The sequence below is a fragment of the Oryzias latipes genome, chromosome 19 (assembly GCF_053564925.1).
Source record: "Oryzias latipes strain Hd-rR chromosome 19, Olatipes_Hd-rR_3.1".
NCBI classification, from domain to species: Eukaryota; Metazoa; Chordata; class Actinopteri; order Beloniformes; family Adrianichthyidae; genus Oryzias; species Oryzias latipes.
The window spans coordinates 20193030-20210381 of record NC_136255.1 but is presented as its reverse complement, the minus strand read 5'-3'; the positions used below and the strand labels follow the sequence as shown (position 1 = coordinate 20210381).

Genomic DNA, 17352 nt, shown 5'->3' with positions numbered 1-17352 from the left:
TTGATCGATTCGATGAACAACTTGCCTGAAACAGTTTGATCTGGTTGGTTAGTAAGGATAAATCGATTTATCGTCACACCATGATGAATGAATACATGAAAATATGATTTTACACTTTAAAGACTGACCTTGATATAGATTTGTCCCTCATTTCCTTATTTACGACCAACTTTTTGCAAGATTTGGTTTCTTCCTTCACGTCTGGTTGCAAAAAAGCCTGTAAAAAACTCAAAATCCTGCAGACGGTGACTTTGCAGCCACAAACCTTTTGGAAAACTGCCGTCTTTCCTCTCAGTAGTGTGTTAACCCACTTTTAAATCATTCTATACTCCTATCTAATCATAATGGACTGATTTAGATAAGCAACACCTGGCTACAAACCTTACTTACCCTCTCTTCAAGTAGTAGAAGCCTCACTGCCCTTTTGTCCTAAAAAAAATATGCATTTTTATCAATACTCAATTATAGAAAAACACAGACGTTCAAACTGCATTCAATACAAAATAGTTGTGTTTTATTTTTTTCAGGAACAAAAAATGGCAACAACTAAGTGTCACTTCTCGAAATCAAAAATATCTACAGGAAATAAACAACAATGGTTCCTTCTATCGATTACCATTTCCCACCAGGTTAAAACATTAACCTCCAATTGATTTTGTGTGGTTTGCATTTAAAGTTTAACCCCCCCAACATATTGTTTGTACTGAACATTAAAACGTGTTCATTTAAATTTCATTTTCCTTCAGTCTTCAAGCCTGCAAAGAAAAGCCTCCATCTGTTCGACAGCCTAGAAAGCCACTGTGTCTGTACAAACTCCTATGGTAGAACAATATGAAATCTGTCACATCGACATAATGAACCCAGCTTGAAGGTTTTTGTAACCGTTTTTTTTTTTAAATAACGCTTTCCTCCCTTTTTTTTGTCTCGGGGGTGGGGGGGGGTTGTTCTGATGGTTCACCCCCCTTTGAAATGTTCTGAACAGATCCACACATGAAATCGGATTTCCCCAAGAATGACATCCAGTTCTGCGGTTCTTTGTATCCTCTTTATGCCACTTTTTCTAGCGGTTTCAAAATTAAAAAGAGACACCGTCGGACAGTTGTAAGCAGGAGTACGTGTTTGTTTGTCACCGTCTGATAACTCATCTTAAAGGGTTTCTGTTGGAGGTGGTCCAGCTGGGTCTGAAGTTCATGGTGTGCTTGCCTACAGTAGTTTTGCATTACTGCTGGTAAAGGTTGGCAAGGGGTGACCTGTGACCTTAGTGCAATGTTTCCCCGACTTTGTCTGAGAAAGTTGTTGATGTTTTTGTTGTTGTTGTCCTATCTCTGCCTTTAGGATAGCCCTTGGTTGTCTTTCTTGGGGGGGGGGGGGGGGGGGGGGGGGGTGTTCTAGTTTGTAACGGCAGGTCCACTTACTCCACTTCTTGAGTCACTAAGAGATTTAGGCTTCAAACTAAAACAAAGGGGGATTTTTTTGTTTTTTTTGTTGTGAAAACTTCCTCAGTTCGCTTTTACTGGGCTTTTCGAGTTTCAAGTTCCTTCGCCAAGACGGACTCCACAGAGGAAGGAGCAGGACGTCCAAGTGTTTGACCCCACTAAGCCAGAGTCGAGGGGAAAAGGGGAGATGCTTGGTGGTTGCATCGTTTTCTTTTTTCTTGAAGGAGAAACATCCACTTCAGAAGTCCGTCCCTTCCACCTCCGCCTTTAGAGAAATTACATACGGTGAGGGTTCTGGATGGAGCAGAAAGGGGGGGGGGGTCCAGGTGGTGTTGTGGGCATCAGCGCAGGAAAAGCTTGTCCCTGTGGGTTTAGAACCTGGGTGTTTTTTCTGTGTGTTCATGTGTGCGAGCATGACTGTAGACGGCTCTACTGGTGGTGGTGGTGGTGGGGGGGGGGCTGTTAAGACTGTTTGAGGCGTTTGCGGGGGGGTCCGAGGAAAGGACACTGGGCAGAAGCAAGGGAGCGGTAAGCTTCTGCCACCAGATGCGGATGGGAGGCGACCATGGACTTCCAGCCTGTTGTTTCCATCACTTCTGCAGCGTGACTGAAGACAGAAATAAACACAGAGAACGGCAACAAGTCAGTTCAGCAAATAACTTATTTTTCATACTTTGGGGAAAAGTTCAAATTGTGTTTCTGGTGTTTTTGTCATGTTCTTGTGGCCTTTTTCTGGACAAATATAAAGAAAATTAAACTTAAAATTGCATTTCTGAGTATTTCTTTATTCAAATAGTTGTGCATCAGGAGCAGTATTGTAGTTGTGCAGAAGCTACAATCGGCAGGCCACAGGCTCCATGCTCTGCTCCATTCTGATGCATCCACTTATAGACAAATGAATCCTTTTACGTCTTTGTTTTCCTCGTCTGAGCCCCCATCTGGCTTAAAACTGTACGCTGGATTGCTCCAACATTGCTCGCCATTTTTGTTGCCCCGGTAATGTTAGTTTGGGGTGGTGAGGGGCTGTAAACTAGCGGGAAGGCATGTAAACATATGGATGATGGGATGTAGGGGCAGAACCACTAGCCGCCAACAGTCTCGCTGCCTACTATGAGGCAAATTTATAATAAACTACCGTACTGCCCCTCTGCAGAAACTATGTCCTAAAAACAACACAGGTTTTTTACTTTGGCTAAAAACGGTGAAATCCTAATTAAAAGACCACTGGGAACGCTTTGAAAACAGATCAAAAGATGATCAGAGCGGGACTTTAAAGTTCTGATAAGCAAAAGTTTTTTAGTTTGTGTCATGACACTATTTAATAACCAGTTATTCTGTTGTTTCTTTAATTTTGGGACATTTTATACCACAGTAAACCCCAATATGAATGTTCTTTTCCTTGTCTTGAAAATATTTGTTCTCATTTCTTAATGTAAAACATGTTAGCTTGATAACTTTAAACCACAAATCACACGTATAGAAGCAAAAAAAAAAAAACATGCAGCAAAGGCTGGGTTTAAAAATATTCCACAATGAAACAATCTTGGCCAAAACAAATCTATATGATTGATTATTCCAATGAACTAATTTTCCTTTAAAGTAAATCCAAGTATTTTTAAAGAAGAAACTGTTTTCAATTAGTATTAATAATACATACATTTATAGAGAAAAGTACCTGACTAATGATCAGATCAATAAAAAAACAAAAAAGTAGTTACAAAGGAATAAAGAGTCATTAAAGGTTCCTAGTTCAGGCGTAAAGAATATATTTAAAAATGATACAGAAAAAAGGTATGTCATACCTCAAACAGGTATTTTTTAGTTTTTTAATGTGTGGGACTGTAAAACATTGAAACCTAGAGGTCCTCCTTCATTCACCCCCCCCTATAGATGTGTAGAAGCTGCAGTACAGTCGCATGTTCAGAAGTATTCCTCATGTGAAGCAACCGACGAGGTGACAACAGAGCCGGTGAGGAGTCAAAAGGCCTGATCCCCCCCCCAAAAAACCTCCATCCTTTTTATTGCTACTCTATATTCATCTCCATATGGGCACACATGAAACTTGGTTATTAACTGGGCGAGAGCATACGGCCACATGCAGAGTGTCAGTCCTGGTTCCTCCAGTAATGACACCAGGATGCAGGCGGAGGAGATGAGACAAACTGACACCAGTCCAAATATGCAGCCAACGTGGCAGAACTGCAAGTCTGCAAAGGTGTTGGAAACCCAATTACAAGTGAGGAGGATCTTTCCTGCGTCTGAACTCACTAGTTGATGAAGTCGACTGCCTGGGTTTTCAGCTGGTCGGCGCTATGCAGATCGGCGAGGATGAGGATGTCGGCGGCGTTCTCCACGGACAGACTGGTGCAGAGCGCGTCCTCACACATGACTTTAAGTCTCTCCAAGGCGTACTGGAAGAGAGGAGAGCTTTAGAGCTAGCATCAGCTCTAGGACTGAAGGACGAATGAGAGGAAACGACTACAATGACAAAAAGGAAATTTCATTTTAGCCTCACTGACATCAGTGTCTCAGGTTAAGTGAAAAGTATCCCATCGATAGATAAAAAGAAACTACCACAAACATTTGTGCTTGAATCACAGAAGGGCTTCAATGTCAGCCTCACATTTGCCGCCATGGGGGAGTGAGATCCGTGTGAAATCACTCAACAGCTTCTTACAAAACTGGATGGAAATTAGTTTCGAAAATTCCAAAAGCTGACAGTCTTCCCTAAAGTCGTCCTTTTTTGTTTCTATAGATGAAAGAAACCTGAATGAGATCTTCGTGAGATCATTTAGAGATTCTCCCAGTGAGAAGCAGCAGCAGCAGCGTCTGAATGACGGCAGCTTTTAGCGCTGCATCCGTCTCTCTGTGACCCCATTTGACGACTCGGCGTCCCGGCGCTGCGGCAGGAGAACGCCGCTGCTGCCAGTGAAAGGGGCTTTTCTAGCAGTAAAGGTATTTAAAGTTGTAAATTCTGACATCCCCTGCTACTTTTCCTTTTTTTTTTTAAGGAAAACCATGCACCCAAATGCAGTTTGTTTATATGGGCATCATGGGTATTTTTTCTGTATAAGAATATCTTCCTTTCAAAGATGTCAGTGTTTGTTTGATTTTATAAATAGGCGTCAATGAGCAAATGTTTTGATGTGATAAATATCTGTGTGTGTGTCTGCATGCTTTAAAGTACTCACTGACTTCACCTGGACTGGTTAGTATCCAGGTGTTTATCTCTGAGTCTCACTGGTTACATTTTTGGTAAAGATGTTCTAAATCAATCTTAGGTCAGTGAATAGAACCGTTCAAAATGAACCAACATCGACTATGAATCGTGTCAGTGACCACAAATTATGATTTGAATCAAATTGTTGCTAAAATGAATCATACACTGAGGTGGTGGATTAAGAGTGTGTTCCTGTAAGACCATCTTTTCTATAGCTTAGGTGCTCTACGTGTTGCAGCTTGTTCAATTCTTTATTTACCTTATCAGCCGCTGCCAGCAGGTCGTCGGCCATCTTGTCCAGGTTTGGCGCCTTGTCTGTGTAAATGAAGCACATCATCTCCTTGAATACTTCCGGCTCGACGTCGTTGATCTCCACGCGGTTCTGGAAAAAAAGATGCACAAAGTATTAACAACTTTTGGTTTAAACTGAACCGTGTTTAAAACCATCAAACCCGTGTTTGATGGTTTTAAACCGTTCAAACCGAATTAAGCAGGAAAGGAATCGTGCCTATTAAGTACATTTAAGTGTGTGATCTGCAGATTTAGGTTTTAAAAGAAGCATTTCTGTAGTGTGCAACAGTTTCAGTCAATTTTGATGGATTAAAATATGAATATATGTTTATTTATAGTCTAATATTATCAAAGACCGAGTATAATAGATTAATAAACTAAAAAAATGTCCTTGGGTAAAAATAAACACCTCCTGCAGCCTCACTTATCATACTCACACATGGAGGGATAAAGAAAAGGAAAAAGCAATTTGCTGCTTCTGCAGTATTGTCAGTGAGGAATGAGTGCTGACCCCCCCCCCCCCCCCCCGAGTGCAGCAGGACAACTGCATTCTGTTCCACCAAACGCTTTGGTGTTGCAGCCGTTCGACGGCACGCAATCTTTCAAAAGCTCTCTGTAAATGTGAGGAGTCTGAACTGCAGGGGAGCAAAAGCAATTTACCTGTGAAACAAAAAACAACAGAACAGATCTTTGGCCCACCTTTTTGCTTTCCTCCATCTCGTGCTCAAACATGGCGCTGAAGACCGGCGAACGTGCTGGTGAGGAGGAGGAGGAGGAGGAGGAAGAAGCATGTTGGTGCAGGAAGAATAACACTGGAGTCAAGTACAAACTAAAGACTGTCTGAACCTGCTAGGATGGCTTTGTGGGCCTGAAACTCCTGGCCGGCCACACACAGGGAGCAGTCTGTGAAGCGGGAGTTCTCCCAGAGGCCCCCCAGCTCGTCTGCTAGCCGACAGTCCGGCACCTTCACCATGTTCATCGTGTTCTGACCAGATATGTTGACCGAGTCCTGCACCACACTAACCTGAGAGAGAAAAACAGCATCTGACATAAACGTGATTCAACTGAAAATCCAGAAACAACTCAACACATGGAAGAAACGGCGTACCTCACAGAAGAGCGTCAGCTTGTCATCTGGTAACAGACCGTTGGCTTCATCGAGGAGGAAATCTCTCCGGATGAATTTTTTAAAGCCCCAGTCCTTCCCCTGAACAAAGCGATAGGCCCGCTGGCTTTCTGCAAGCAGGCAGCACACACGGCATAAAAAATAAAAAATAAAAACTCCAAAAGAGAATGCAATGTTTCTGTCTCTAACTGAGCTTCAGACTGGATTGTGTTCTCACCCATGGCTTTGGTCTCCTCTCCTTTGGCGTTGAGGATGGAGAACTTAAATTTTGCGCGCACTTCTGACTTTGGACAGCTGACCAGCAGCAGGTAGAGGGACAGGTAATCTTTGCTCTCCTCATCTAGACCCTTGGGATTCACACGCAAACACCTAAAGACAATAGAGAAAACATTGTATAAAACAGTGGCGCTCTACCCCAGGTTGCAGGCCGATACTAGTGTTTGACTGTCTTGGTGCTCGGCCCCATTTTGAAGGAAGTTTTATTTTACAAATCTACCGGTTTCTCTCCAAGACGTGCATTTATTACTCACTCTGGAGTCAAGACGTTCACTGCGTCTCAAATACATTTGCTACCTGCTTAAAGCGCCTCCACTAGTCTGTAACATTAACGCTAAATCAAACCCCCAAGCCAAAAAAGTTATGAAAAAACTCTGGAAAGTTTCTTAGCGAATAAACCAGAGCGGAAGCAAAAAAAGAAAAAAAAAAGCTACATTGATCAAACTAAGTCAGGAGTTCTTCTTAAAATAAGGATTTTTTGCAAAGGTTGTTACCACAAACCCTCCTCTGCCTAATACGCAGCTCTATAATGTTTTGGTGCTAATAAAGTTGCTTTCACGGTGGATTCACATTTATTGATGAATATAGAAAACACCAGCCTTTGTGATGGTTGGATCATTTTATTTCACTCCATTTATTCGCCACACCTCAAAAGTCAGATGAGGCTGAAGTTGGGGTCCGGTTTTTACCGTCCGCTTTGACAGCAACGGGACAATCTTTATGATTGGTCCGACACAAATTCTATTGTTCAAGATGTCAACTGCCGCAGATATTTGATAAAGTTCTCTAAATCTCAGTTTGGGATGAATGTGTTTTCATGTGTTTCAAAAACCCACCATTTCAGTTTGTCGTTGGCTCCGGAGGAGAACGTGGAGCTCTTGATGACCTCACCCATCTCCTCACGACAAAAGCTGAAGTTGTTAATGGTCCACATGTAAGAGAACTTCACCACTTTAATCTGTAAGCAAAAACCAGCATCGCGTTAGAAATGCTGAGCCGAAGCTGTGCCACAGCTGCGGTCCGGCGTGCAGGTAGATCACCTGTGTGTAGCACCAGCTTTCAGCCACAGGCCCGCTGGACATTTCCGCAGGGGGAGGGGGACTCGGGACTCTTGACATTGCCAGCGTGACGGGTGATGAGAAGCTAGAGTATGAAGAAGAGAAGGAATGTGGCGTTTCCGGGCGTCAGCGATGGCCCCCGACGTCCATCTGCATCAGCACACACCAGATGGAAGCAATTTGCCCCCTACACAGAGACAAAAACCATAAAGATGTTTAATCATTTTGTTACGCCTGTAATGCATTTTGGCGGATAGGCTATCCATCAAACAAGCCTTCAAAATACAGGGCGGGCGATTGTGAGGCTGCATGCAGACACTCTATTGCTCATTAGATCACATCAGGACTCTACAGCCTCTAATTCAGGCAAAGTACATTATCCCTGACCTGCTGCATGACAGCCGTTGATCGATGGTTTTATTTAGGTCAAGAGCTGCTACAATTAAATCCAATTAAGCGTCATTTGTGAAATAATAAAAAAACTGCTTCCCGTGTGAGAAAAATCCATTTCACAAACTCCACTGAGGCACAGCGGGATGGTAAAACAAAAATTGATACTCATGTCACAGATTTCAAATAGACAAGAAGGAAAACTGGCTTTTAGTCAGCTAACCTTTTACGATGTAAACTTTATTTTTTAAACTGCCTGCCTAAAGACCCACTCCAATCATCTTTTGATCCATTTAAAAAACGTTCTCAGTGGTCTTTTAATTATGATTAGGATTTTTAGTCAAAATCTAAATCTCGTTTTGTAGTTTCTGCAAAGCAGCAGTCGTTCATTAGAAATTCATCTCAGAGTAGCTCTGAACAGGACTGTTGGGACGGAGCAATCCCCATGCTGAGAGCTCTCTGTTCACACTCTGTCCTGCTAGTTTACAGCCCTTCACAACCCAAACCTGGTGAGCTATTTTGGAGTTATTAGCACTACGGACGATAAAGGATCTAGTCGTCTACAAGTGGAAGCAACAGGATGGAGCGGAGCAGGGAGCCTGTGGCTCACCCAGCGTATTTTTAGTCACATATAAGCTCTTTTTAACTTTGTTTTTTTTTTCTACTCCTAATTCACAACTATTTGAATAAAGAAATACTAAGAAAGGCCATTTTATCCTTAATTTTCTTAATTTATGTCCTTTATCATAAAAAAAATCCCACAAGAACGTCTTAAAACCACGACTTTCATCAGAGTGGGCCTTTAAGGACTCGTAAGGGCAGAAAAAAATAAAGTGCAACACTGACTGATGAAGTCTTTAGGGGGAATTATGTCCATTTTTTGGACCTTTCTGCATTTATTCAAACCCTGAATCTCACAGAGAACATTTTCCAGAAGCTGCCCTTAAAACTGGGAAAAACATTTCTGAAAATGTTCACACAAAAAATGCAGAAACGGTTTTTCAGGTGATCAACAAGTGCTTTGATTCTATTTTTAAACTACAACCAGCTGATTTTTTGCCTCCTTTGATTTTTTTTTTGCCTTTTTAAAGCTGTACTTTGACCCTCCTTAAGGTTTAAAAGTGCAAAACATAATTTTTTGCAGTTTGCTGAATGCTTATCTTGAGAGCAGCTAAGTGTCTGTTTACCTCCGCACCGCTAACAACCTTTGAGGGGAAAGAGGGTCACCACAGAATAAATAAACTCATTTCTGAAAGGATGCAGAGGCTTTGTGGCAACAACTCCAACCCTTGATGTTGAACAGCCCCAAACACATGAATACTAGCCAGTCATTTAACGTTTTAACATCAACAGTATAGTCCAGTTTCAAAGGTTTCCTAAAACAATCCGTTAAATGGAGATCCAAAACGTTTGTTTCATCCTTTGAGTCGGAGAAGGAAAGAACAAAAAAGGAAGTACAGAAAAAGAAAATTGAAAGCACAGTGACATTAAAGGCAAATGGAAAAAAATCAGGTGGCACATGAAAGATGGAGCACTGTCCGTGGAGCCATTCCCCAAGACAAATTGCCACCAGAAGAACCTGGATTGAGACAAAAAGAGGATCAAACTGATGTATGAGCCAGAAATCTAATATAGACGTGAAGTCGACTGAGATAACGCTTCATCTGCACAAGTTCTTCCTCTCAAGAAGCAATAAAAAGGTTTAGATGAAAAACACTAAAATATTTTTTTTGTGTGTTATTCATTTCTAATATTTAATCCTCCTTTAATCCTAAAAAACTAAAGAAAAAGTACAATTCAAATGTGATTTTTGAATGTTATTTTTAAAAATGTTTATAACTATTTTTAACAGAATACTGTTTTTTTTTTCATTTAGGAAATTATTTACCTTTAGTCATTACATACATCTTATATATAAAAGGTCATGGCTGTCTCTTTATTTGATAGGAGGAACAGAAAAACTACATTTCACGAGGATTCTTTAGTTTCACAAACTCTTTTAAAAGTTTCTCTACCTCATTTCAATTGGAAAAAATTACAACCTACAGCATAAACGCCAACAACCTTGGTTTCGAATTTGGTTTCATTTAAAAATTAAAAATAAAAATTCTTACTTATAGAAACCACAGGTAGCTCCTGAAAACAAAAAACATACCATAGATTGTTTGGGAATCTGATGAGAATTAACTGAAAACCACAGTAACAGTACAGAGAAAAGAAGCTTCAGGAAAACAAGATCGTTTCTGATTCCAGGAACTTCATTTGTTTCCATGGCATTTTATCACCATGGTTACGGCACTTTTATTGATCATCCAGAAAGTCTTGTTTGATGACACCATCTGAGTTGTTGGCTTTTATTAGAACTAACCTGCCTCCCCATCAGTGTTCGGCCAATAGGAGGCATGTCTTAACGTAGTAAGTCTGCTTGCTCTAAATTTGCAGCTTATTTATTCTAAGTGTGTGAAATGTAATAGACAATGTGTTAACCCTGATGCTACGTTCACGCCGGCCTCCTCAGATGAAAAGTCTATATCTACGCGGGTATGTGTGCGTTTTGGGTTAGGGTTCAAATCTGGTTTTAAGTCTGTTTTCAGGCTCTGTAAAAAATGTGTATCCATTGCGCACATGTTGAAATTTAAACCAGTTGAACTCAAACAGGGACTCAGATTTGGTAGTGACCATTGACTGTATAAGAGAACTGGACTGAGCCAGTGTGACGGCATCCATAGAAAACGCCTTACTTCCTTACAGCTCCCAACGAAATGACGCCAATTCAGTTGCCATTTTTCTGCCATACAGATGCTGCCATTTGAAGCCAGACCCGGGGGGGTGGGGGGATGTACTCAGTTCAGTTATTTTATACAGTCAATAGTATTGACGTATGGGTAGCGCCCTTTTTAATTCATGGAAGTGCCTGTCCTATGAAAAGTGATTATAAAAGAGAAAATAATAGTTGTTGTTTGTGCCCAGCAGGCATTCTATGATGCCAAGTCTTTCATATACCGGAACAGGAAACGCCTGGGGCAAGATTTGTGAATTTTGCACCACTTCCATATTTGGCACCAAGCCTCTTTCAGCTGTGAGCACATGCGTTAGCATCAGCGTAGCGACAGTCCAGTGTGAACACTGTATGCTAAAACACTTTCAAGAACCTGAAGTTAGGGCGTTCTTGAATTCGCTTCAGATGCCCAGTATGTTCATAGCACAAGACACTTTACTGATCAATGCTATCCCATAAACACACTTTTTTTTAAAACCACAAATATTTCAAATTGACCAAAAGGAGTGAAATGGTTAAATATCTACCAACTCTGAAGAAACAGCTATAATGAAATAGGGTAGATTAAAAAAAGTTGTAAAAATGTAATTATACATTTATGAGTTATGTTTCAACACAACCAAGTTAAACCTAGAACAGTATAACTTCAGTCTTTAATCATCTGCCTTTTGCAGTTCATTCAAACTTCAAAGGCTTATTTAAAAAAAAACAATAAACAGAACAACAAAAAATGTGTGTTCATTTAGATTTTTGGGTCAGAAACTATATTAAATATAATGTACAATCCGTTCCAATCACAACTACAGAATTTTACACCACACCTTTGAAAAAAAAAAAAAAGGGGGGGGGGGGGTCAATCTCCACTCTAAATTGGAGGCATGGAGCACAAAGGCATTTTCAGACAGCAATTTCCAAAGAGAAATGAAAAACTGCAACGCCTGTCAAAGTTTCAGAGAACACAATGTCTGTTTCCAGAGCTTTTAGTCTTTGAGGACTTCAGTCAGCAGCAGACAAACCTTTAAAGCATAATTGCTACAGGGGCTGAGAATCATTGCACGTTTTTTCGCTCCTGTGAAAGAGATTTCATATTCTGCCCTTGGTTATGCTGCTCCTCCTTGCCCCAAAACTCAATCTCAGCAACGTATGAACTATTGATTTTGCGGCAAACAGCTTGGCGCCCACTCATCCCCTCACTGTGCAGCCCCCCCCCAATTACAGTAAAGGGGATTTAACGGGGGGAGCGTTAGCACTCTGGCTTCACCTCCTGTTTCTGCTTCCTAACTAAACCCGCCTTACTTCACCAGGCAGGAGAGGTTAAACGGAGGAGGGACCTCAATGCATATCTAATGTGTCCATTCACCTTCCTTATGCCATTACTAACACTTCCACTTGAGATGATGGCCTCAAACAAGAAACATTACTGCAAAGAAAAAAAAGGGGGTTTCATGCAATTCGGCAAAGTCTTAAATAACAATAGTTTCAGAATTTTCCAAGTATATTACTAAAGATGTCATTAATATTAGGTAGAAGGTCACCTTTAGGGATTTTATGCTTGCAGCTTCTTATACAAATCTAACATTTGCAGAAATTTGTATTTTTCCCCCCCACATAGATGTAAATTGCAATTGTTGTAGTCGTTTGTGTTGCATAAAAACTAAAATGTAATAATTTTAACAAATTCATTATTCAGCCGCTCCAGTTCGGCTTGATGCTGACTGCAAAACCTTAGATCACGGTTAGTCACAGTAATTAGTGGCCCGCTCTGTAAACATCTGTCTGAATGGCAACTTTACAGAAATGCTCCCACAGCTTCCGGCAGCTGTCCCAAAATACTACATGGAGCAAATAAGACCTGCAGCAGAGAAGCGTAAGATAATAAAGGCAACAGACTTGCTCAAGTCAGAAGAGATTGTGGTCAACAAAACAACAAAGTGCCATAAAAATAAAGCACCAGCTTTCCAAATTCGTCTTATAGTCATAAAATGATTTAAAATGTCAAAATATAACATTTTTTATGCCATTTACTTTGTGTTGAAAGAATGAAAAGATGTGGAATGCATTCTCCTGGCAACCCCAAGATTTTTAAGTGAATCTTGTGAAGTTTAGGTTCTTCTTTCAGCAAGTTAAAGTGCCAGCTTGTAAAAGTCAAAGTGATAAATTATAGGCAAGTTGTACAAAAACAAATACACAGCATTTAATGAAACAAGTTTCTTCCTAAAGCTTTCCTCGCTCCCAGTAAGTCATAAGGTCAAGTGTGCTGCTGAAAACAAGCCAACATTTGAATAAGGACCAACTTTGATCAACTCTTGCTAAGCAGAGATGTTGAAATAAAACTATTAAATTGCTATTTAGACAAAATCATTATAGGTTTGCATCTACATGTTAAAAAAATACCATTTTTAAATTTGATTTCTCTTGATATTAGCTAAACAAAACCACATAAAATGACCTGTAACATTTCTTTTTAGTACTTGTTTTCTAAAAACAAACTTCAAAAATGTTAACCACATCCAATAATAAATCTCAATTTGTCAACATGTTTAGAAGTAGCCATTTTTTTAAGCTTGGTAACAAACAATAAAGGCAAACTCAGCTAAACTGAGTGACATGTGGAGAGCAAAAGCATGAACTAAGGAAAAACCTAAATGAAAAGCCATTCCATGTCTGCTGCATGGCAGATTTTTCAACGGGCAAAATCAGCAGCAACCGAAAATAATGTTGCTGTCCAAGTAGAAATGTTGCACAACTTAATTAAAAAAAAAAGGCAGGAGAGGCTGACATGAGCCATGTTTTTTTCGTAAATCTATCATAAAAAATATGAAAAGCCTATTCTCAAGCTTTCAAATACGACCGAAAAAATATTACATATTCAATTTCCTGAGGAAAAAACACTGTTATATGCATTGAATTGCTGAAATGATGTCACTGCTGTGGTTTGCGTTACTGAGGGTGACAAAGGTGAAACTGGATTCTTGTCATTAATACAAACTTCTTTCTAAACAACTATGATCACATCTGATTGGCTGGAAGGTCTGATCAGTTCAAAAACAAAAAAACGATCAATTAAAATGAATTTTTAAAGATAATTCCAGAAGAGCAGCAGTGCATAAAGAATTACTGCAGTCATAAATAGTTAAAGGGTCAATGACATCAATTCCTTTACAGGGATCCTTTTAAAAAAGAATTAATCGAAATCGCAACAGCCAGTGAGTGGGTTGAGAAATCTTCTTTATATATTTATGAAAGAAGTTTTGATATATAATGGGAATCATATGCCTTAATCCATTTTTTGACCCTAATCAGAGTTACTAAAGCATGGAAGCATTTTTTTTGCCTCTAGAAGAAACACGTATGTAAAGTTATAAAGGTTTTGGATTTGTATTTGTCTCTTCCTGTTCAGCTCAAACTCTGAGATATTGTCTCTCCAAGACCCAATTAATTCAAAACTGATTTGTGCTAAATCAGAATTATTTTTACTGTTAACATTAATTACATATAAAGTAACGTATTTTCCGGACTATATGTCGCACCGGAGTATAAGTCGCACCAGCCCAAAAATGCATTATAAAGTAGAAAAAAACACAGATAAGTCGCACTGGACTATAAGTCGCATTTTAACTTTCACAACCTTATATGACACAATCATAGCAGACTGTTTATCTAATAATTTCACAGTAATTTTTTCTCAAACTTATTTATTTATTCCTTTCATGAAGCATCATTGGCTAACTAATACTCTGTTTTCATCCTGTATTTGTAGAAACAGTTGTCATTTTTATTGCATTTCTGAATCTATGAAATCATTGGAAAATAGAATATTATGTTGTTAGCCTTCAAGATCTTACTGTAAAAAAAAGTTTGCTGATTCTCTGAGTCACTTAACATCCTCTTAACACTTAACATACCTCATACATCAAATTGACCCAGGAACATCATCTCTGTTACTCACAAATTAACATAACAGGAGGGTTAACAATGTATTTATTTCAATTTATTTTTAATATAAGTCGCTGCGGAGTATAAGTCGCACCCCTTGCCAAACTATGAAAAAAAGTGCGACTTATAGTCCGGAAAATACGGTAACAAAGAAAAACCGGGGATTTGCCGGCTGGACTGTTACATAAATACGCCACAGGTCAACAATCAGAAGGGTGATGAACATTAACCCTTGAAAGTTGAGGACCACAGACACACAACCAGTTGCTCTGCTGCAATCATCTTCCTGAAACTGTCACACATATGCTTTTGTTTTAAAGTATGGCAGTTCCCTGTATGCAGGTTTGTCTGTAGCTTCAGTGGCGAGGCTGCAGCGGTTTCAAAATGCAGTGGCTAGATTAATCCGTGCTGCTAAGATGTTCAAGCACATAATTACGGTGGCCCAGAAGGGTCACAACACAACACATTAACTCACAACACAACACAATAACTCACAACACAATAATTTGCCTCCCTTCTGGGCCACCGTACATAATACCAAACCTAGTCTCACTGAATTAGCAGACAGGCCAATTTTTGATTTTTTTTAAAAATATTATTACTTTCAAGTCACTTGCAGGTACTCTACCTTCTTATCTTGTTAGTTTGCTTTTAAAATATTCCCCCCCTGAAGTCCCTACATTCCTAGGACCAGTGTGTGCTACTGGTTTCAAGAACCAAATGCAAATTTCAGGGGGGCGATGCATTTGCTGTGCTGGCTCCTAAACTGGGGAACAAACTGCCGTTGGCTGTTGGAGAGTTTTAAAGCTAAACCGTTCCTCTACAACTGTGCATTAGTATCTACCTCGCTGACCTTTTATCACGTTTTTAACTCCAGTTTTATCCTTTATGTTCTAATATTGTATTATTAATTGATTTGACATTGCGTACAGCACTTTTTGGGCCTCCTTGTTGTGAATCTTTCTTTGGGGTGCTTGAAAGAATCCAAAATGAAAGGGAAAAAAAAAGACATAACAAAACAGTGATAGTGTTTAAGATTCTTTGACAGTTCCATGGATGAATTGTGAACAAGTTTTAAAGTCAATACTACGGCTTATCCCCACTCCATTTACTTACATTTTTTTTTAATAATGACGCTGTCCAATTGTGAAAAATGTATATTACTATAATTAGCAAACTAATGAAAAAGTCAAAACATTTCATTCTACATGTAATAAAAGCAGCATCACCGAATGAACTTACTTTTACTCCGTCTCACAACGTAACAAAAATAACTACGCCAAAATACGCTTTTTATTTTCATGTTAACAGTTGTGAAATTTTTAGAAATATTGATGGCATTTTATTATGACGTATCCAATCCTATTGCTGTAGGTATGACATACAACAAATGCTGTACATTTTGTCTCATAATCCTTGCAACACTATTTCAACTTTGGCCAACTATGTGCAGTATTGTTACAAAAGCACTTTTTTGAGTTATTGCCAAAATATGATTTAAAAAGCTATTTGACCTGCTGTTTGTGAATTCCAGTAATTAACATTTCACATATATTGGAAATGTTTTTGTATTTCTTTGTTTTAAAGTTAACATAGTTGGGGATGGCACAGTTGTTGGAATAATAGGCACCACAATAAATGTTGCTGACCCCTGGAATTGATTTACCTGCAAAACAGTTTTAAATAAAGCTCAAACATATCTATTTAAAATTTGCTCAGGACAACCTTACAGTACACGTTGCAATGATATCTTTGTGCATCATACAATAGCATTGTAAACATACACGTAATTCTGCTTGGTCATTGTTGTTGATGGGCCTGTCGGTGGAACATCTTATTGGTAAATTTTAATTACCGGTAAATCATTTGCACTCTGAAACGTTCCAGATTTGGTTGCCCAGTATTATATATCAATTACATTTTGACAAATAAAACATGAAATGGGAATAAAAAATACGTATACTTATGTAAGAGGAAAGTTTCAATTTAATGTTACTTAGCACAAGAAGGGAATATTTTGGGATTACACAGGTTTATGCTAGAATGACTCACTGTAAAAGGAAAAGATTAAAATAATCTTAATACACAAAAACAGGATCCCTACAAAAAAAAGCTCTAGCGATAAAAAAACCGTTTTGTTTTGGATGATGATGTGATGAAAACCAATACTGCAGTTAAGTTAGTTAGACGATGTTCATGTTGGATTCGGCCGCAGCCAGAAAATACACAATTCTCAAAAACATAATCGACAGAATCATGATTGGTTATTGTTTTTTTCTGTGTTGGTACCCACAATGTTTCAAATTTAAAATAATACAACGCTGCTTCAATAAAAAAAGACAGCGTCTTATCAACTTGTATACGCAGAAATCCTATCGGTGATCCACATAATCTAATAGTAACAGGGTAGCTAACTCTCCATCGAGCTAGACGTCAGGTTAGCCGCAATTTAATAGCGGCTAACATTAGCCAAACAAAAAGGACAGGAAATTAATGAAATCCTTCCCTGAAACTGGTACACCACAGCTTTTACTGGGAGATTTTAATACAAAATTCCCAAATGTCAAGCTTTCTTGAATATCTATTGACAGACTTACCTTTTTGGTAGGGCAAATTACAACGCTAGTTGAGAAAGCTTTTGTTGTTCGTTAGTACTTCAAGTGGCAGTTCGACTTATCCCTCATTGACCGACAGCGCCCCACCGCGTCTCGGAGTGGTATGACAACTCAAAGGTATTACACTGTTTAAAGAAATATTTACGTTTATCATAGGAAAACGGAACAATAGGCTATCGGATTCGTCTTATCAACTAATAGGTTATGGTATGAGCTTCATGTATC

The 17352-nt window shown here is 39.2% G+C and overlaps 1 protein-coding gene across 2 annotated transcripts; it reads right to left on the bottom strand.

The window, feature by feature from the left end:
* Window positions 1-492: 492 nt before the first annotated feature.
* Window positions 493-17249, bottom strand: LOC101168080 (speckle-type POZ protein). 2 transcript variants are annotated; one of them, XM_078937427.1, is made up of 10 exons: window positions 17113-17249; window positions 7390-7596; window positions 7186-7307; window positions 6291-6442; window positions 6056-6183; window positions 5794-5971; window positions 5647-5702; window positions 4916-5038; window positions 3705-3847; window positions 493-2043 (listed from the first exon to the last, which is right to left on the bottom strand). In XM_078937427.1, exons 2-10 carry the CDS (start codon window positions 7465-7467, stop codon window positions 1899-1901), a joined length of 1125 nt encoding a protein of 374 aa, XP_078793553.1. In that variant the 5' UTR covers window positions 7468-7596; window positions 17113-17249; the 3' UTR covers window positions 493-1898. The 2 variants fall into 2 exon arrangements, with proteins under 2 accessions (XP_078793553.1, XP_004080331.1); XM_004080283.5 differs by having other exon boundaries at window positions 7390-7594; window positions 17110-17226.
* Between the last annotated feature and the right edge of the window lie 103 nt (window positions 17250-17352).